At 32.2% G+C, this 22,790-nt stretch overlaps 1 protein-coding gene across 1 annotated transcript in view; it reads right to left on the bottom strand.

The window, feature by feature from the left end:
• Positions 1–22,790, bottom strand: part of LOC143057494 (uncharacterized) — a 51,203-nt gene that overhangs the window by 1,314 nt on the left and 27,099 nt on the right. Inside the window, exons 31-42 of the mRNA XM_076230802.1 lie at positions 22,503–22,669; positions 21,815–21,982; positions 20,940–21,198; positions 20,281–20,444; positions 19,594–19,764; positions 19,065–19,274; positions 6,591–6,633; positions 5,910–6,064; positions 3,633–3,785; positions 2,488–2,697; positions 1,868–1,910; positions 1,224–1,384 (exon numbers count right to left, since the gene is read on the bottom strand). Of these exons, the coding sequence (XP_076086917.1) occupies positions 1,224–1,384; positions 1,868–1,910; positions 2,488–2,697; positions 3,633–3,785; positions 5,910–6,064; positions 6,591–6,633; positions 19,065–19,274; positions 19,594–19,764; positions 20,281–20,444; positions 20,940–21,198; positions 21,815–21,982; positions 22,503–22,669 (1,904 nt within the window). The remainder of the gene's footprint in view (positions 1–1,223; positions 1,385–1,867; positions 1,911–2,487; positions 2,698–3,632; positions 3,786–5,909; positions 6,065–6,590; positions 6,634–19,064; positions 19,275–19,593; positions 19,765–20,280; positions 20,445–20,939; positions 21,199–21,814; positions 21,983–22,502; positions 22,670–22,790) is intronic.

The raw sequence follows: 22,790 nt of genomic DNA, 5'->3' as shown, positions 1-22,790 counted from the left end.
TGAAAAAATGTAAAATTTTAAAATGCAAACTATTTTTTAAATTTTATTATCATTATTATCATTACATTTCAAGGTAACATTAATTCATTAATGACAACCAACTTTAGAAAAAACAAGTGAAACTGCGAGCTACTGCTCACTGATGATACCCCCGCCGCAAGTGGATAATATTAATAGTGTAAAAATATGCAAGTGTTCGGTAAACAGGAAGTTGTCGAGTGATGAATCTGAAAAGGCATCACACGGTATAGCTGACTTATATAAATCCTGAAACCAAATTTCAGAAATCCTTGTCTTGTAGTTCCTGAGAAAAATGTGACGAAAATTTTCAACTTGGCTATCATGTGTAAAATCATACAAGTGTTCGGTAAACAGGAAGTTGTCAAGTGATCAATCTGAAAACGCATCACATGGTATAGCTGACTTAGATAAGCCCTAAAACCAAATTTCAGAAATCCTTGTATTGTAGTTCCTGAGAAAAATGTGACGAAAAATATTCATGGGACGGACGGACTGACTGACAGACTGACGGAAGGACAGACAGAGGTAAAACAGTATACCCCCCTTTTTTAAAGCGGGGGTATAAAAAAGTCAGGATGATTAGAATGACTGCGTGGTCTAGTCTACTACAGGTATTTCAATAGCAGTTATACATTTTAAAATAGATGACTTCAAATGGAAATAACAATTGTTAATTACAAGAATTTGATTTGATTTATTTCAAATTGGTTGATACTATAACAAATAGACTGTCCTTTCAACATACAACTTGACTGTTCTAATTGCACCCACAAACAGTTGCCATATGCCAATTGTGTATCACTCATCTCTGAAAAGCTAGGAATACCTCTTATATTTGCGAACAAAAAGTTTTGCCTTTCTGATTGAATATCAGTATTTATTTTAACATGCAAGGTGAAAATAATGTGTCCGTAGTACATGGATACACCACTTGCACTTTCCTTTTCTATGTTCAGTGGAGCTTGAAATTGGGCCCAGAACTCTATTTGGCATTAAAATTAAAAAGATCTATCATAGGGAATATGTGTACTGAGTTTCAAGTTGATTGGACTCAACTTCATCAAAAACTACCTTGACCAAAACATTAACCTGAAGCTGGACATAGGGACGGACAAACAGACATGCAATCCGAAATACATAATGACCCTAGGTGGGGCATACAATCCTATAAATGACATACACTATTTAAATGCATCTTGTACCTGATATGTCAAAGTCTGTGTTAAAATCACATGGTATCTTAGGAAGAGGTGTATTTGTCAATACTATCCAATGGAACATTGTCTCCCCTGGATTAAACTGTACACTGACATTCAAACTGACTCTGAACTCATTATCATCTTGAACATTATCCAAACTGTAACTGAAAAAAGAAGCATAATTCTCTTTTACATTTATTTGTATGTCACAACTGTATGTTCATGAAAGCCTAAACAAATTTCTTCCATAAAATATTGTAGCAGTGTAAGTCAACAGAATTATAATCCATTCTCATCTGACATGTAACCGACATTGACCAAGCTGGATTTGATCCCTTTTAGAGCACCGGATTATAGATATATCTCTTGAATAGTTATATTTTTCTGTTTTTATTTACAAAAATTTGCTCATAATTCGCAAATCCATTCAGGCATAGATTACCTTAGCTTTTAGGAATTTTGGGAAATGCTCTTCAACTGCGCACTTTATTTGGACTTTTTCACTTTTTTGGATTCGAGCGTCACTGATGAGTCTTTTGTAGACGAAACTCATGTCTGGCGTATATACAAAATTTAGTCCTGGCATTTATGATGAGTTTATTTAATACCCAGAAAAATAAAAGAATCTGCAGAATTTATTTACTTACTCTAGATATAAAGCTGTACCCAGTTTTAATCTGTCTTTTACACCTGTGAAGAAAACAAAGTTGCATCCTACCAATATTCTTTTAAATCACAATTTTATTTTTTACACTTTCATTTATAGTTTAAAAGACATTATAAACTTGACATTAATCTATCCTAAGAAAGCTTTCATCTTTATACTTTTTAGGTTATCATACATCTACCAGAATATTAAATGTCTTTGTTTTCAATCTAATGCATACACATATACATTAATATATAGATATTATATATTATCAAAAACAAAAATCCAGAGAGTCCAACAAAACACTTTATTTCCAAAATTTCAGTGAGGTTGCTGATGTCCTGTTTAGTATAACGTCCATTATCACTGAGCTAAGTACAGTTTAGGGATCAGCTTAAGCATGCCTCCAGGTTTGGGATGTTTTCGATGTGTTGAATACCCATTGATGGCTTCCACAGTTTTCTGCTATGTGGTTAAGTTGTTGTCTTTTTGACACATTCCCTATTTCTGTTCTCAATTTCACATTGGAAACAGTCATATAACTTTGTTTGTTTGTATAGTTTATATTGGAACACTTTTTTCAGAAAACAAAGCCATGCTGCCATAATAAATACTTACCCCAATGAAAGTTAAGTAATGAATATTCAAACTTCAGCTTTTCAATCATAAAAATAATGTTTCTATTGCAAAAATTGATATCCAACTGAACATGGAAGTTTCTCTTCAGGAAGTCCACATTTAAGCAGCAATCTACAGATGTACAACTCTTCATCAGTTTGCATGAAATAAGTCCTGATAGTTGTGGCAATTGTATGGGATGTGGACATTCTAAAAAAGAACATTGATGATAATTAACATTTTTCTTCAATTGGTAATAAAACTTGAATATGCATCAATTTCCAGGAGTTAACTTTTATGATATCTCTGTTCAAATCACTTGTGTTTAGATAATTTCCAGACTCCTTTATAAAAGAATATTTTTTCATCATAACAACAACACCAGCTAGACATGATTTTGAGTTCACCTTAAAATCATTCAATGTCCATCTTTACTGTAATAGCAGTACTTGTAAAGTTAATAAAGTTCATAAATAATTTTCTTCTTGTGTATCAATTTTCATGTTTAAATCCTTGTTTGTTCTGTTGATAGCTTAATATAGATACAATACATTTGGATTCAATGTAAAATATATAAAGGGAGGGTTGAGATCTCAAAAAACATGTTTAACCCCGCTGCAATTTTGCGCCTGTCCCAAGTCAGGAGCCTCTGACCTTTGTTAGTCTTGTACGATTTTTAATTCTAGTTTCTTGTGTATAATTTAGAGTTTAGAATGATGTCAATTATCACTGAACTAGTATATATATTTGTTTAGGGGCCAGCTGAAGGACGCCTCCTGGTGCAGGAGTTTCACACTGCATTGAAGACCCCCTGAGTGGCCTTCGGCTGTTGTCTGCTGTATGTTAGGGTTGTTGTCTCTTTGACACATTCTCCATTTCTATTCTCAATTTCATTGTTTGGTACTTTATTTCGAGGTTTGGGATAATCATGAAATCTACAGAAATGGATACCCAGCAAGCAAAATACTTTTATAATATTTTAAACTTTTAACCAAATTCTAGTCCACTAATTTTAACTTTAACCTAACTTACCAAGAAGCCTCCAAAATAATTATTTTCCATAGTGAGGATAATTTGATAAGCCTAATATTTATCCAGCACAAATATTTACTTATGAGTATTATGTGTCATATTTTCATTCTTACCATTCACCCAGGTGCTTCCTCCCACAACACATTGAGGACTTTGTAGGTTATCTGTTATACCCAAATGATTCAGGATCTGCGTAATAACAAGGTCTCCAAGGTTGCTATTAATAGATAGTCCTTTGTTACCAAGGAAATTACCCACAGAAAATTCTGTAACATAAAATGTGTTAAGTTTAGACTTAATAGTAGTATATCCTACCGTATTCTAAAATCGTTCATCTTGTCAGTTCGTTAGACATTTGTGTTTGAACTTAACACACGGGAAACTCCGCATTGACGTCACTACGCTACTTCCGACGTAGAAAAACAATGAAGAATACGTTTTTACTGCACTTTTGAATAAAAAAACATTTCTGAAGGTAAGTTTTCATTGTTGTTCTCAATTATTGCTAAAAAAATGCCAAATTTCTAATGCCCGTTTCAATCCCGACTTCCGAATGTCTAAAAACATTCTAGAACTTCACAAAATCCCACCTCCGGCCTCCATTGCTTTGTGTACATTCCATTTAGCGTCATCAATCTTGTGGCAGGCAATACAGGTCAAGCAAATCGTATTTTTAGGAATTTTAAAATGACATGCTCCTTACGTCTTTCGCGATTTTCCCGCGAAAAAAGCCCAACCAAAATGAAAGGAAAACTAATTGAAAAAACGATGCCCATGCCATAATTTTGTACAGGAATATAGAGTAGGTTAATGAAAAATAATTTACATTTATTTTTCATAGAATTTTCTTTTTACTCATTATAAAAAGATCGGTATTCTGACCATCATGACTGTAGATAAATATTTATACTTATACAGAATTCCATTGATGTCAAAAGGGATGGCAAAAAAAGAGTTTTCCTGTTGAATAAAACCCAAAATTACCCAAAATATCCTATTTTGAAGCAATATCCCACAAAGAAATAACGTAATTGCCGTAGACTGGAAAATCCCCTAATTGACAGTAGAGCAACTTGATTGGGTAGAACGAATTGACATCACGTGATTTTGACGCCATTGAAATTTAAATGTAAACAAACAAGGTCAGAAGGTTCAGTATGGGACAGCATCGTACATTTAGTTACTGACAAATAATTATGAGTTACCAAGCTTGACAATGCATGGTAATAAAAAATGAAAGCTAAGTGTACAGAAAAAATAAGAAAAAAATAGCCTTAGGATAACGACTTATCATTACACCTGGATACAAGTATATCTAGCACATCATTCAAATACATTTTTTATTATGCAAACAAATTCTGCCAATTCCGACTTTTCCTGTTCTGGTAAAAATGAATAGCAAATGTAATTTCATGGAAGATTTCATTCATGTGTAGTTGCTCACAGCCTACTGTTACTCACTTTCCTAAATAACTTTAATTTGCTGTTATTTTAACTTGGTATTTTTAATAAATTGCAAATAAGTAGTTACTTTCCATAAGATAAGTTAAGGGCATACAATACAGTTACAGGGGAGGTAATGACTTTGTTAACGTAAAATGTTATTTTTGCGACGTCAAACTGTGTCATATCGGGAAAAGATGCATTTTTTAACTGATTTTTATCATTCAAACTGATTAAACTTGAAAACGAGTGCATGGACCCCTATTTTCTAAAACGACAGTTTGTTTCATTTTGCAGGGAGATTATGTGGACCAATTTAAAAAAATTGTAAATAGTGCATTTTTTTTTAATTTTGATAAATATACAGCAAAAAATGACGTTTTTTTCTCAATTCATGACCATTTGATAAATATGAGTTATTTCTGAATAAAAGATGCATAAATCTTTAGGATACTTATAAAATACAGAAATTACAAATTATTTAACAAAAACAATTTGTGTTTATCTTTTAAAACAAAAAAGTTATTGCTGTCTCTCGAAATGGAAAATACGGTCACAAATCCAAATTTTGAGCAAATATACAAAATTTCAACCTCATTTAACTCAAAAAGTAGCACATGAAGGTATATTTTCATTACGTATTTGATTTAATCAGGCAAAAAATAGCCTATATGGAAATTTTCAACAAACTCTAAATACGGAATCAAAACTGTATCGTATGCCCTTAACTAACAATGATCACAAGGACATTTAGGCATTAATAATATGTATGCAATAGACAAAACAAAATCATATTTCAATTAACATTTAGTAACTCAAAATATGACTTATATAATTACAATGAAGCATTTCAAACTTAAATTCCAATTTAAGAATATGGCAAACTTTTTGTTCAAGTATCCAGTGTTTATAAAGAGTAGATCTTATTAAATCTGTTGCAATCATACCTGCTGAGCTGGAGCTCCATTTACAGAATGTTTTTGGTAGATACACATCCTGTAGAACGACTTGCTGTATCAAACACTCATCACTTTCCAGACATACACTCACATTCATATTCACAAGGAAAATGTCATCATCAACAAGATTGTAGATTGAATAGCTGTAAGGATAAAACATTATTTCAAAAAAAATCTAAGATTTTTCCATGAAATCCTTATATCTTGAACTTAATAGTCTCTATCTTCTGAAACATCTTTGTTATCTCCCCTTTAAAAACCAGCTTTATATCAGAACTTTAAAGAAACATAATAAGATTATATAATTTGGATGTCTTTATTGAGAATTGATGAGGTTTAATAGCATCATTTTTGTTTTTTGGTTTAAAAGACAAACAAATCTTTCAAAATTCTAGATTAACAGACAAATATAAGACTCATAACTATTTGCATAAATTTCCAAAAAAATGTTGTTAGTTCTGAATAAAGGTTCTAGACTTATGGTTTGAGAGAAAAGTATAAGATGTATAAAAGCAGAAACAAGAATGTGTCCATACTATACAGATGCCTCACTCGCACTATCATTTTCTATGTTCAGTGGACTGTGAAATTGGGGTCAAAACTCTAATTCTGCATTAAAATAAACTATTGTAGGTGATGCATAAAAATAGAACATGACACATTACTTACTTGATAGTGAATAGTGATGTTAACTTGATCTGGTCTACAATGCCTAAAAGTATAAAATATATATATTTCCCATTTTTTTTATCTAATTTTAGGCCTACAAAAAATAATAAATAAAAGGAAATTATAAAGCTTAGAATATGTCAGTTTAACACCATTTTTTTATTCTATAAAAAAAATGGTAATTTTTGAAATCTCAAGAAGAGATTTTATATGAATTTATAGGGTTAAATATACTTACCATGAAATTACATTTATATTATATAGAATATGTTTGCTTTCACAACATGTTCTCATCGCAATTAACTAGGTGATTAAAAATTACATCCATGAGATGTACTTGCGAGCCAAAATTTGTTCCTGTGAAAAAAGTTCCAGTGGAACTATTATCACAGGAAATATGTTCTGGGAGAACTTTTTTCATAGATAATTTCAATATAATTTGTTCCATCTCTATGAAATAAGTTCCACACTTTACCTGGTGAAATAAGTACCAGGTTGGTGAAATTTGTTCCTTGCCTAGTGAAATAGGTTCCAGGTTTATGAGATTTGTTCCTTACCTGGTGAAATAAGTTCTGGGTTTGTGAAATTTGTTCCTCGCCTGGTAAAATAAGTTCCTAGTCGGTGAAATATGTTCCACTGGTTAAACAGGTTATGTTATATACTGAACATTTGTCATCAATGAGTTTAAAGTTATCATTCAAGTGCATTATAAAAATAAGTATATTATATTGATAATATAATACTGAAATGAAAAATGTAAATCATCCAATAGGAATCTTGTGGACTATAGCAAATGTTTAATTATAAACGTAAAAAATATCAAAATGACAGTCCCACTTTGAGCCAGAAAAGAGTAGGATAAGAAAAATCTTTCAGAAAAAATTAAAGTCAAAGATGAATATGAACATATGAACTAACTTGAAAAGGACAAAATAACTGATTAATGATTCCAAAAGACATGAAGAAACAAAAGACACACTCTTTTGAAACTGTTCCATGACAAGTACATGTATGACTAGAAACAGGGCCATGACAATTAACAGGAACCAAGGAGGAATACCACATAAAACATAGATACAAATTATGATAAATTACCATCGCTTTATCCTGTAGAACTTTACAGTCATGTCTACAATAATTGCACATGTATCCCATGCCAGCACACTCAGTACAGCATTTAGCATGTTTAGCTTGCTTTATAATTTAAGTGTAACAAGAAAATGTTTCGCTGTGCAATATGTTGCAAAGGTACTTATTTCAGTGAAAATAGGTTTGAGAAGAACTTATTCATTGATTTCTTTGAAATATGTACATATTGGTCTTAAACTAATATCACAGGAACTTATTTAAAACTTTTAATATTAACTGGAACAAAATTCATGGAGCTATGATATTTGTTCCGGAACTTATTTCATATTTGGTCAAAAAATTAGTTCCGGAACAAATATTACAGTGCTGGAACATATTTTCTGTGATATAAGTTCCGGCGGAACATATTTCCTATGAAATTAGTTCCAGCGGAACAAATGTCACGCCGGAACATATTTTTTGTTACATACTCACCTACGTCATAGTTCACCTGTGTAACATACACTAGCTTTAGTTTTAATTTGTCGTTTAATTGAATAATTTCAATTAAGGGAACAAAAAACTGAATTTATTCCAGGGGTGGTGGTGGATTGTGGTAAGTATATTTAACCCTATAAATTCATATAAAATCTCTTCTTGAGATTTCAAAAATTACCATTTTATATGAATTTGGTTAAATATACTTACCATGAAATTACATTTATATTATATAGAATATTTACTGATTAACAAGCAGTATTTCATTTGGTGGAGGATAAATTCTCTCACACACATACAATTTCAACATATAAAAAAAAAAATTATGTGAAATTTTTTTAAAAATAACTCCATTAAATTTTGTAAATACGGATATTAGTAAAAGCCGAAATTACTGAATTTATTATACAATGAAGCTATGCTGCATAACTATATGTATCAATGGCAAACTTTGCAGATTGTATAAATACAAGTATGCAAAATTAATAGACTTGATGTAGAGTTGTCTCAATGGCACTCACATGTATATATATACCCCATCTTTCTATATCTGATGAATAAATAATCTGTAGGTCAGTATAGAAATAATTATATTAAAGCTCCTTCATTATGAGCTAAATGTGTTGTAATATTTATGCAACAGTAAATAAGCATTTATTTCTGAAAAGGTTGTTCTTGTTGTACAAATCGACAAGAACTTATAATCCAACCTTAATTTCATTACTTTCCACTTTGAAACTTAAGTTTATTTGGAAACATTATTACCTTTCTTTAACTTTCCATTGTTTTCTCTATATTAATATAATAACAGATAATATATGATTGCTGTCGTCTTTTGATAACCTGATCAATATCACATCTTTCGAAATAAATTCTTTTCTACTTAATTAAAGAATTATAATCAATTAAAATATACTTTGTAAATAGGTGTCCTTAATACAATCAAAGTTTATTAAAGACTCAAACCAAAGTTGCTTCATGATTATGCTAAATCTGGATTAATCTTTAAACTTTTTTAAAGTTATAGTCCCTGAGAATTTGCTTCTCTGCTAGATATACTACTTTTAATATTTTATAGATTTAGAATAAAATATTTTCATCAAGAGAAGTCTTGTACTATTGTATAATGACAATTCTCTAAACTGACTAAATTTAAAAAACTAGAGGCTCTAAAGAGCCTGTGTCGCTCACCTTGGTCTATGTGCATATTAAACAAAGGACACAAATGGATTCATGACAAAATTGTATTTTGGTGATGGTGATGTGTTTGAAGTTCTTACTTTACTGAACGATTTTGCTTCTTACAATTATATCTATCATGAACTTTGCCCATTAGTAACAGAGAACTATATTTGGTAAAAATTTACATAAATTTACCAAATTAATGAAAATTGTTAAAAATTGACTATAAAGGGAAATAACTCCTTAAGGGGTCAATTGACCATTTAGGTCATGTTGACTTATTTGTAGATCTTACTTTGCTGAACATTATTGCTGTTTACAGTTTATCTCTAACTATAATAATATTCAAGATAATAACCAAAAACAGCAAAATTTCTTCAAAATTACCAATTCAGGGGCAGCAACCCAACAACCGATTGACCGATTCATCTGAAAACTTCAGGGCAGATAGTTCTTGACCTGATAAACATTTTTATCCCCTGTCAGATTTCCTCAAAATGCTTTGGTTTTTGAGTTATAAGCCAAAAACTGCATTTTACCCCTATGTTCTATTTTTAGCGGTGGCGGCCATCTTGGTTGGTTGACCAGGTCACGCCACACATTTTTTAAACTAGATACCCCAAAGATGATTGTGGCCAAGTTTGGATTCATTTGGCCAAGTAGTTTCAGAGGAGAAGATTTTTGTAAAAGATTACTTTAATTAACGAAAAATGGTTAAAAATTGACTATAAAGGGCAATAACTCCTAAACGGGTCAACTGACCATTTTGGTCATGTTGACTTATTTGTAGATCTTACTTTGCTGAACATTATTGCTGTTTACAGTTTATCTCTAACTATAATAATATTCAAGATAATAACCAAAAACAGCAAAATTTCTTCAAAATTACCAATTCAGGGGCAGCAACCCAACAACCGATTGACCGATTCATCTGAAAACTTCAGGGCAGATAGTTCTTGACCTGATAAACATTTTTATCCCCTGTAAGATTTCCTCAAAATGCTTTGGTTTTTGAGTTATAAGCCAAAAACTGCATTTTACCCCTATGTTCTATTTTTAGCGGTGGCGGCCATCTTGGTTGGTTGACCAGGTCACGCCACACATTTTTTAAACTAGATACCCCAAAGATGATTGTGGCCAAGTTTGGATTCATTTGGCCAAGTAGTTTCAGAGGAGAAGATTTTTGTAAAAGATTACTTTAATTAACGAAAAATGGTTAAAAATTGACTATAAAGGGCAATAACTCCTAAACGGGTCAACTGACCATTTTGGTCATGTTGACTTATTTGTAGATCTTACTTTGCTGAACATTATTGCTGTTTACAGTTTATCTCTAACTATAATAATATTCAAGATAATAACCAAAAACAGCAAAATTTCTTCAAAATTACCAATTCAGGGGCAGCAACCCAACAACCGATTGACCGATTCATCTGAAAACTTCAGGGCAGATAGTTCTTGACCTGATAAACATTTTTATCCCCTGTCAGATTTCCTCAAAATGCTTTGGTTTTTGAGTTATAAGCCAAAAACTGCATTTTACCCCTATGTTCTATTTTTAGCGGTGGCGGCCATCTTGGTTGGTTGACCAGGTCACGCCACACATTTTTTAAACTAGATACCCCAAAGATGATTGTGGCCAAGTTTGGATTCATTTGGCCAAGTAGTTTCAGAGGAGAAGATTTTTGTAAAAGATTACTTTAATTAACGAAAAATGGTTAAAAATTGACTATAAAGGGCAATAACTCCTAAACGGGTCAACTGACCATTTTGGTCATGTTGACTTATTTGTAGATCTTACTTTGCTGAACATTATTGCTGTTTACAGTTTATCTCTAACTATAATAATATTCAAGATAATAACTAAAAACAGCAAAATTTCTTCAAAATTACCAATTCAGGGGCAGCAACCCAACAACCGATTGACCGATTCATCTGAAAATTTTAGGGCAGATAGATCTTGACCTGATAAACATTTTTATCCCATGTCAGATTTGCTCTAAATGCTTTGGTTTTTGAGTTATAAGCCAAAAACTGCATTTTACCCCTATGTTCTATTTTTAGCCGTGGCGGCCATCTTGGTTGGTTGACCGGGTCACGCCACACATTTTTTAAACTAGATACCCCAATGATGATTGTGGCCAAGTTTGGTTTGATTTGGCCCAGTAGTTTCAGAGGAGAAGATTTTTGTAAAAGTTAACGACGACGGACGACGACGACGACGGACGACGACGGACGCCAAGTGATGAGAAAAGCTCACTTGGCCCTTCAGGCCAGGTGAGCTAAAAATCTGATAAAATTTCTATGAGTGGTAGAACCTTTGAATACAATGTCTACCATTTCAACCATGAACAATATTTTTGTTTTGTATTGGACTACTCAAGTGTAAAAATACAGAAATGGACAAATCAGTGGAAAAGTTTCAGTATACATGTTTCCATTGATATACTGCTTCCACAGAACATTTAGATGTTGAGCTGAATTAAAGCCATGATTGTTGTCCTCTTAAGTCCAAAAAGAATGCTAACAGATGATTTTCTCCAGCTATGAAAAATCTGTCTAAAATAAAATGTTTTGATATTTCTAACTAACATTTCACAACGGTTAACTTTCTAGAATATCTTGCCATGTACAGTTCCAAATTTAAAGAAACAAAAATTTGACATAATGAACAACTTTTGTATGTTGCTCTTGACAATTGTTTATATTAAATTCAGAAATTATTTCGCTATTAGAAATACTAAAATGCAACTTGTCAAATATAGTTCTATAGTTGTATTTAAAGAAAAACACTTGTTTGGCAATATGGAAAACACTTGTACTAACTTGCAGTATCCTTAAGTGTTCTTAGTTATTTCAGAAAATGTTTCACTATCAAAAATGCTCATTTTATTTCTGTCTTGGTTCACCTCATCTGAATCCTATACATTCTGATATGATTCAATATATATCAACCAAACAGCTTTTGGTAGTATTTTGTGACTTCAACCCAGTCATTTGGTTAACTTAGTCACTCAGAAGAATTTTGCATTTGTCCCCAGATTTGGCAAAAACAAAATTAATGTGATTTAAATAATCACATCTTTCAAAACAATATTGAATCAAAATTCAAAGTAATTGTTTAAAATAAACACATTTCAATTTTGTGTAGCATATTCTTGCATAAGATACTAACTCTATGCTATATATTTATATTATTCTGGCTGGTAATATGGAAATTGAAAAGTGAATAATTACCATCAATTCCGAGGTTAAAATCACATGCATTCGGAAAACCTTCCTGCATATAGATAATACACAACTTGACTTTGACCAGACTAGATTTTTGTAACTTTATGCTTATAATGAGCAAAAATAAAAATAAACTGTGACATTTTAATATTTAGGTATAATATTAAGAAAATGTCTCGCATTTGATTTGATATAATCATGGAATTATCATACTATATTTTAGAGAATAGAGTGAGTGGCGTACTGAAATTTGGAAGTCTCTAAACTGTTGATTCCAATGGGTTTTAGCGCTCTGAGTTGGAGGATCCAATAATCCTCTCTTTTGCTCCTAAGGACGTCTGACGTGTTGTCATTAGGATCGTTCCAGAGGACTTCGATGATTTCGAAAGACATATGGTGGATGTTGTGTCCTGTCTGGTTGAAATGTTTACCAGTGGGTTCCGTTGACTTATTTTTGACATATCGGAGATGTTCGCCGAGTCGAGCTTTGAAATGACGTTTGCTTTTGCCAACATATTGTTGTTTGCAAGACTTGCATGTAATCATGTAAATGATATTTGGTGTGTTGCAGTCACCAATATAGTTTTTTCTATATTTGCGTTCTGTGAATGTGCTTGTGAAAGACCTTCGGAAATTGATCCAAGGGCAATAGCTACATTCTTCGTTGCTGCATTTGGTCAACTTATTTAGTGTACTGATACCAGATGTCCCCGGTGTGATTGGCGGATATTGGAAAGCCGCTTTAACTAGAATGTCTTTGAGGTTTTTATTTCTTTTGTAGGCAAAGAGCGGTTGTTCACTAAAAATCTGTTTGGTTGTTTCTTTTATATGCAACAATGGCCAAGTAGTGTCAATAATCTCTCTTAGATTAGGACTGGCTTTTGTATAGCTCAACACTAGAGGTATTCTTGTCATTTTTTTGGTGTCTTTTTTGACTGGATTTAGTAATGCTTTACGGTCTTTTGCTTCTGCTTTTTTAAGGCTGGCATTGAGAAGAGTTTCATTATAGCCTCGGAATTTGTAATATTTCAACAAACTTGCCGAGTGTTTTTGAAAATCTGCGTCATTTGTGCAGTTTCTTTTTACCCGAAGGAACTGCCCATAGGGTCCAGCTTTTTTACATGGTATTGGATGTTCCGAATCGTAATGGAGGTACGAATGGGTATCAGTGGGTTTGGTATATAGTTCAACCTCAACTGTGTCCAATGTTTTACGGAATTTCACAATAGTGTCTTAGAATACAACTTGTTCTTCAGATACTTCAGCAGTGAATTTGATTGTTCTATGCTGAGAATTCATGTGTTGTATGAATTTATTGAGCGATTCTTTACCATGCGTCCAAATAATGAAAATGTCATCAATGAACCTTAGGTATAAAAATGGCTTTAGAGGGAATCCATTTAATAGTTTCTCCTCTAGATGTCCCATGAAGATATTAGCAAAAGACGGAGCTACTTTGGTGCCCATGGCTGTGCCACCGACTTGTAGATAAGTTCTATTGTTAAAAGTGAAATTGTTGCAGTGAAGGACTAATTTGAGAAGTTCTAATAGCCCTTTGTTGGATATTTGATAAGACGCTTTGTGTGAATGTAGGCTTTTGGCAACGGAAACCAGACCTTCTTGGTTTGGAATGTTGGTGTATAAAGATGTTACATCCATTGTTGCTAAAATAGTACCTTCTGGTAAATTTTTGATGCGTTCGATTTTGTTGATAAAGTCTGGAGTGTCTTTAACATAAGACTTTATAAGAGGTACAAATGGTTTGATATGTTCATCTACAAAGCTACTGATTTTTTCAGTAGGACCGTTGTTTCCACTGATAATTGGTCTACCTGGTGGTGAACCATTCACAAAAGTTTTGTGTATTTTTGGTAGAAGATAGAACTGTGGTGTTCTTGGTTCTTCGACTTGTAGGAAATTGTAGATGTCTTGGTTAATCTCATTTTTTGATAGTAAAGAAAGTAAAGTGCGGTTGATTTTAAGAGTGTGAAATGTGGTGAGGTTCGTGCTAGTTTCAACATAGAAACGTTCATCCATGAGTTGAGTAAGCGCCATTTGATTGTAATTTACAGCGTTTAATATGACTATAGCTGAACCTTTGTCAGCTTTTTTGATAACAATATTTTTGTTTTTGGATAAATCTTCAATAGCTCTTCTTTCTGTTTTGGTGAGGTTTTGTTTGACCCACTTTCGAGGTTTCGAGGTTAAAAGCCCGAGAGTGGTAGCCTCAATGAAAGCATCTACAAAAGCGTCTTTACCTTTGCTAGGAATCCATTTGCTCTTTTGTCTAAACTTCCTAGCTAAGTTATCTTGGAAGTTTAAAGGGGGAGTGGTTTGCACATTGTCATCTATCGAATCATCGAAGAAATGGTGTTTGAGTCTGACTCTACGATAAAATGTTTTGAAATCTGAGTAGATTTGTAACATATCATGGTCAAGTTGTGTTGGAACAAAGCTTAAACCTTTTTGTAGGGCTGATTTTGCCGCTGCAGAAAGGGTCAAGTCGGAAAGGTTAATGACAAGTTTAGACAAGTAATCTTCAAATTCTTTATTAAAGATAATTAGATCATTTTGGTTAGAATGTCTCTGAGTAGTAACAGGGTTGTCTCTTGATTGTTCTTTGTCTGGTATTGTGGTTGGCCCCGATGTTGTGGTTGCCAGGCCTTGTCTCTCTGGTAATTCGTGTCTTTTTGACGTCTCGAGTATTGTTGTCGTCTCGGGTCTTGTTGACGCCTCAAGTCTTGTTGACGTCTCCTGTCTTGTTGACGTTGACGAGGTTTGTATCGGCCCTTTTGAGGCCTCTTGGTGGATAAATAAGTTTCAGATTGAGGAGATTTAGTACTGTTCTTGAATTTGTTATTCAAGCGTTCTTGTTCGACTGATTTGACCTTGTGTTGGCAAGCTAATATAGCTTGTTCGATCTCTTTTTGATCTTGTCTGCTGGTCTTATCGACTTCCTTCTGAAATTTCGATTTTGTAACCTCTAGGTCAGCAATTTGACCTCCAAGGTAATCCACTAAGAGAGACATAAGTCCAAATGAACATTGTCCTAGAGTTGATTTCCACTTGTCAATAAACGCAATATCAGTTTTGCCAATTCCTGGTTGAATTTTTAGCTGGAGACCAAGTGGAATGACTTTTTTGTCAAGGCACTTGTTAAGAAATTCTTGTTGATGTTCAAATTTATTAATCTTAGTAGAAGTGTTCCGTAACTGTTTATACACTTGTAGTGCGTCTTTACTAACCAAAGCTCTTCCCTTCTTGTTTTGAGGTTGATTTTGGTTTTCAATGTCACCTGATCGTCTCCTTTTTTGACGTTCGTTAGGTGGTCTTTGTTCCTGAGGTTTTTGGACATTAATCACCGATGTGCTAGGTGAAGCTTCATTACTGGTGTTGCCCAGGCTCATGTTGCTAATGGTACCCAAAAGGGAATTCTCGCTAGTAGAAGCCATATTGTAAAGTAGTAATACTATATTTTACTTCCATGTACTATTCTTAGACTATTGAAAGCTATTTGCTAACTATTAATCAGTCTTTTAAATAAATTGCTTTTCCTACATTTTGCTGTTAGATTAACTGCTTCTACACTGGTGCTAAAATTTGAGAACCAATTGAAATGTATATATATTATATGTTTTTATTGGTACATCATGTGTTACTCCAAAAAAAAACTCTTCTTTTTTTCTGCATCTCGTAAAGACTGACTAAATAAAAGGTTTATATAAAGAGCTGTATAATAGATAGTTTCAAATCTTGAGAACTACTTCAATTTCCTAGACCATGTCTACCATTTTAAATAAATCCTGCATCCACAATGCTTTAAATCTTATTTATTTATTTACCAATATTTTACTAATTTTTTTTTTTTTACAAGATCTAAATTAATGATAATCTTGTTTCTATAAATCAGCATATTTGAGTCCTCTATATTTAAGAATTCTGAATCAATATTTAACTCTAGGAAAAACAATGTGTAGCCATTGCATAAACTGTTGGGTTCTACCAATCTCACATTAAGAATAAAACAGACCCAATGAATGAATCCTTATAGCAGAAACTTGCCCATCTGTTGGCATTGCTTAGAAAACTTAAGATGTAAATTAAGGCATAATTTTCTATCTTTAAAGGGTATCCAAACTCCTTTTGCTTTCATGATTGGAAGATATATGTATAATTTGACAGTGATTGCCATATAATGAGGGTAAGATAGTCTCTTAAGTCTTACGTTATCACCTCTTTTTTGTGTACTCAAAACAAAACAGAATTAGTACATATTATATTTAATAAATGCATTGGCAATGTACACTCTGAATTATGTAATCAATATATAAGCCATTACCTTGAATGAGTCTTTGTGAAATGCATCATGGCATCCCCTAAACTCTTTATTCAATAGACAATCTAATGTTTACATAAAAACATATAAAACCCTTTGTTTCCTTACTGCCGACAAAAACAAACAATTGGTTATAGCAGTTCATACTTATAATATTCATGTTCTTCTTGTCATAAGTAAACTGACCATGAAATTTAATATTAGTAAAAAGAGTTGTCACAAGCTATCAACTGTATTTAGAACAGTGCTCCATTCTTACTGTCTCCATGTCTGTTAGAGCATTGGAGAATTATTTATCAGTAAAAAAATAATTAAATATTTACAGCAATTTGCTGTTCTGGAAAAATATTTCAGGCTTCTAAGAATTACTGTCCTGATTTAAACTGGACATATTTAAAAGAAGTATGTATTGGTATGCTTAAACTACAATCACATTTGTATTGTACTAGATAACAATGTATCATTTTAGTGTCTTTAATATCTGTCTTGACTATTTCCAGACACTTGTTCAATATATTATCAATATGAACAAATATGTTAATTGACTAAACTGTTGGTTCATCACAAAAAAAAACAATGTGCAACCAAATATTAGCTATGCTTGTGTTGTTTTAAAATATAATAAAAGTAGACATGATGTTCCCTGGGTGGAAAGATGTCTAGAAAAGTCAGATAGACCTGGACTTAAATTCACTAGTCTGATTCTAATTTATTTTATTTGCAACAATCATCCACGTGCAATTCTATGCTCCATAAATATCAATGTGCAATCAATAAATAGTTATGATTTAATTTTATGTAAGATATCAAATCTGTATTTTATTAGAATGAATGCAACTTATAGATTCTAAATCATGCATGTTGTTCTAGTTCCTATGTTTCCTGTATGAAACATGTCAACATTAATCAAATAGACTTGGGCAAAATCCCTATTATATTTTAAGTCTATAGTGATCCATTGAGCACGTTTTATTTTCAATAAATATGGTTTATGTTCCCTGAATGGAAGGTTAACCAAATAAACATCATCAGTTGTGGGCAAAATCCCTATTCTGATTGTGATGTATTTATCAACTGTTAAAACAGTATCACTGTTGGTCTACGCTCCCTGTATGGAACGTTTTCCAAATAAAACAATCTGAAAAGGGCAGATTCCCTTTTCTGATTGAAATTTATTGAACCAATTGAGATTCTAGTCACAATAGTGGTATACGCTCCCATACGGACGTTATCCACATTAAAATAATCAGATCTGGTCAAAATACCTATTCTGATTTAATAGTTATGTGTTTACACAGTCTCGTGTACCAGGTGTACACGTAACAGACTGCAAAATTGTAAACAATCGAACCAATTGAGGTTCTAGTGACAATAGTGGTATACGCTCCCATACGGACGTTTTCCACATGAAAAACAATCAGATCTGGTCAAAATACCTATTCTGATTTTAATATACATGTAGTGATGTGTTTACACAGTCTCGTGTACAGACTGCAAATTGTAAACAATCGACTTTATCCAAACTTTACACTCGACCCGTTTCGTAGCATTGCTCTAATGCAGTGAAAAATCCGGTCAGCTGAGCGTGAAAAAAGAAATAAACATCCGTTTAAATATATATCTTTTTAAAAACGTAGCACTCACGCAACATGTCCGACTTTGACAGCTAAATTCTGCCTTTCCTCGGACCCGATTTAATGTTTGAAAATGGCGGCTAAACAAAGGTCATTTTCTATGTGGTCGTATTTCCAGACTCGTAAGCTGTAAAAATGACGAAAACGTGCATATCAGAAACTTGGCAGAAGCGCTGTATTCTGATTCACATTAAATTAATCGTATACCGATATTCCGAAAACAAATAATGTCTTTTATAAAACATAAGGATTTTCAACAGTAAACTGTTAAAAATCCTTGCCGACGAGAAACATGCGTTCCCTTGAACGCAAAAATTAAAACTAAAGCTAGTGTATGATACACAGGTGAACTATGACGTAGGTGAGTACATCTCATGGATGTAATTTTTAATCACCTAGTTAATTGCGATGAGAACATGTTGTGAAAGCAAACATATTCTATATAATATAAATGTAATTTCATGGTAAGTATATTTAACCAAATTCATATAAAAACAATATCCAGTAGTTGACATAAATAATTACCAAATTCATAATCAAACAATGAAATATCTATTTCATATTTTTCAATTCCCATTCTCAGTCTGTAGGAACAAGCATCAAGGAAAACAAACACATGGAATGAACGTCTCATTGGGTCCACGTCAATACAACATTCTACTCCTGTACAGATATCAGGGATATGACAGGTCACTGGTCCTGTCAATGGCTGGAGATCAACAGATTTATCACAAGCTGTAAAAAAATACAAGGATATTAATAGCCTGAAGAATCTTTATAATAAGATTTGCCAAAGTGTAGTTTTATATTTTATTATTTTATTTTACTGTATAATATTGAAATTTAATGTTTGGTTTTTGAATAGCTTAAGGGTTCTTCTTTTCCACAGTGTCAACAAAACTGATAAAAAAAAGTTATATTTGCAAGGTCATTTATTTCAAGAGAAGTCATTAATTTTCACCTATTTTCATATTTGTACAGGAAAAGAAAGAATACCTGAAGCAGACTTTCTGTACTAAAATCCTTACATCACGTCAGAATAAAACTTTCTTACTTGTATTCCATCCCCTATTATTAGGACTATAAGGAGCATCTGTCCTGCTACACATTGGATCAGACAAGAATTTGACTATACCAAGCTCTTCTAGAAGTAAATCTACAGCATAATCTGTCACAGAATCTATATCTATTCCATTGAACTGAGTCCAATTCTTCAATGAAAATCCTGTAAGACAGAAAATAAAACAATGTTCAAAATACACTAAAGTATAAATCTTCTTAGTTATATAATTTTTATCATGGTTTAATAAAGAGCATGAAAAAATTCTTTAGGATTTATCTACATTGATTGTAAAAGTGCAAAATTAAATCATCTTGTTGTTTTAAGCATGTTGATTTCAGAAACCTGAAAACAGTTAGATGCCATCCATTGAAAGACTAAAACTTTGGTTTAAAAAGTAATTATATAGATGAGTCTATTATCTTTCAATAGTGAATATTTACAAGTTATAATTACATTCAAGGTCTGCCAAAGACATACAAATAATTATACAGCGAATCCTAAAACTGTTGCATTTTTAAGACATATAAAAAAGACTTAAAAACGAAAAGTATTAATGTGTCAGGTGGTACGGTATTAATTAATGTGTCAGGTGTTACAACAATGAGGAATATGTTGATGCGAAAATAACCATGAAGAATAGATATCAAAATAGTCTAATAAATCAAAGATAGATCATACCTAGGTCAAAAGTGCTATTTTGCCAGTTACACAGTGGTTTAGGTAGAGAAACATCTTTGAATACATTGACTTTAAATTCACAGCTTCCATGTGATTCAAAACATACACTCACATCCAGGTTGACCAACAATAAACCTTGGGACTTCAGATCATCTATGGAATAACTACAACAACAAAATATTAAGGATTTTCTTTATACAGTCGTACAAATGAAAGTTCTGTTACAATTAAAATCTGGCCTTACAGTAACACTTTCCTCTGCTATGTAAGTACTTGTACATGTTAAAGCAGTCAGATAATAAGCTTTCATTATCAGAATGTTCCAAGGGTTGGCTTTTTGAATATTTTCTGTTTTGTTTATGAAACTTCCATTTTTGTTATAACTGCTTTTATGTTTTGAACATCTGTCATCAGTTTGTCTTTTTATTTTTCATAACACCATTGGTATAATAGTGAAACCGCTTTAATATAGATCAGAGCTATTAAATCTGATAAGTTTTTGTTTTCTAAATTTGGAATAAATTCAATTCTTCACAATCTATCTTCATGAATCTATCATAAATGGTAAACACATATCATAAAAAATCTTTCTTTTATTCTGTTTGCTAATACTATAAAAATCCAGCGATTCTGTTAAATACTAGGAAATTTACACTTACTCTATATTTAAGATATTAAAAAGACTAAAGCTTTGCTTTTGGTCAAATTCGAATTCCAGAAGGGACTTCTTGTAAGTGAGTTTCTCTATTCCAATTTCAAAACTATAACTACAAGTATCCAGAATAATATATGCACTGATGGATCTGGTCAGCTGTTCTACATCTATACAGCACTGTATCCCTGTACAAGTTTCCATCAGGTGACACGAGACAGGACCAGATAATGGTGGCAAACTTTTCATTTTGGAGGAACTGCAATCTGTATTGAGAATAAAATATTTCAATGTTTATGTCATTGTTTTATTAAATTATCAAAGTAAATCCAACTCCAACTCAAAATTAATGTTAAAGTTAACTGTTTAAAATAATAAAAGCCAAATATCAGTTCACTGACACTTACAATGCAGGCAATGCACGATGAAACCCAGTTATGTGAAAGTCAAAAGGCTGTAACTTATACCCAAGTAAACTACACCAAAACTCATACAGCTGGAATCTGTGAATTTCAGTTAAAGGCCATAAATTGAAAGATCAACAACTATGAAGTTTGTACTTATTCATTACTCAAAAATACATGAGAGTGTTCATCTGTTAATTTGTCTATATATACAAGTTCTGCCTATAGAAGTTCCAATGAAAAGTTAGTTACAAATAAGTCAATAGTATATGTTCCTATTGGAACAAATCATCTATAACCTTTAATCCGATAGGAACAAATTCTGTCATATTTGTACCAGTGGAAATAACTGCCAAAATATTTCTTCAATTTGGAACTAATACATATGTTTGTTATGAAACCCTTTTATTTCATGACAAATTCACAGGCATTTTACTTTTTAAAGCAGCAATCAAAATATAAGATTTAATAAACTTACTGCTAGTCCATCCATCTGTGGATGAGACGTATGGTGGCAGTGACCTACTACATTGTACTTCTTCAAGATAGGCAGATATTCCAAGTCCTTCTAGTAGTTTAGTTAAGAGTAACCCTTTCACTTCTCCAAGTATACTGTTTTCAGCTTTAAACTTCATCAAAGAAAAGTCTACAGAATAAAAAAAATCATAATACATCTAAGTACTGAGACCATTGCAACCCTCCTTAAATATTTTACTAAAGATATATACTAATGGGTTTTTTTCTTCTAAAATAATTTGACAAATCCTTTAAAATGTATTTTTTTCAAAAGTATTAAAATATCCAGGTTCACGTAATTCTGGACGTAATGTCCGGCAATTCATTTATTTGGGATGAAAGCAAGGCTTCAGATATCACTTACTAGACAGCTCTAATGCTCAAGTACACCATTTTATTAGGTAAAACAAAATATAAACCAATTAAACTGCTTGATAACAATCATATTCTAGACAACAATAATACATATGGGACATTATTTTCTGATTTATTATAAATGAATTTCAACTGTGTTTTTTAGTTTATAAAATAGCAGATTAATTTTATGTGGTTGCCATATTTAACTTAAAAGAGTTTTCTTCTTTTTTGACTCATAGGAACTGCCTTTTTTCTCCATCAGATAACTCATTCTTGATACATGTAATGTTTACCTGGAACTTTGAACCCTGCATCAGACCAGTCACAACCTAGTTTTGGCAGTTTAAAGTTTTCCAAAACTGATGTAGATATCAGACAGGCACCATCAGGTTCTAAACACACACTTAGTTTCAAGTTCAACAGATATTTCTTTTCTCCTTGCAGATCATGGATAGAAAATCTAAAAATAATCAATAGACCACAGTTTATTACTGTAAATCAGTTATATTAATTCTAGGGCTCTATTTCCATGGATAAGGTATATATTGGATTTATAACTATATATAAAAAAAAAAAAGAAG

The sequence above is a fragment of the Mytilus galloprovincialis genome, chromosome 13 (assembly GCF_965363235.1).
Source record: "Mytilus galloprovincialis chromosome 13, xbMytGall1.hap1.1, whole genome shotgun sequence".
NCBI classification, from domain to species: domain Eukaryota; kingdom Metazoa; phylum Mollusca; class Bivalvia; order Mytilida; family Mytilidae; genus Mytilus; species Mytilus galloprovincialis.
The sequence above is the reverse complement of the archived record's forward strand: the minus strand, read 5'-3'. Positions and strand labels throughout refer to the sequence as shown.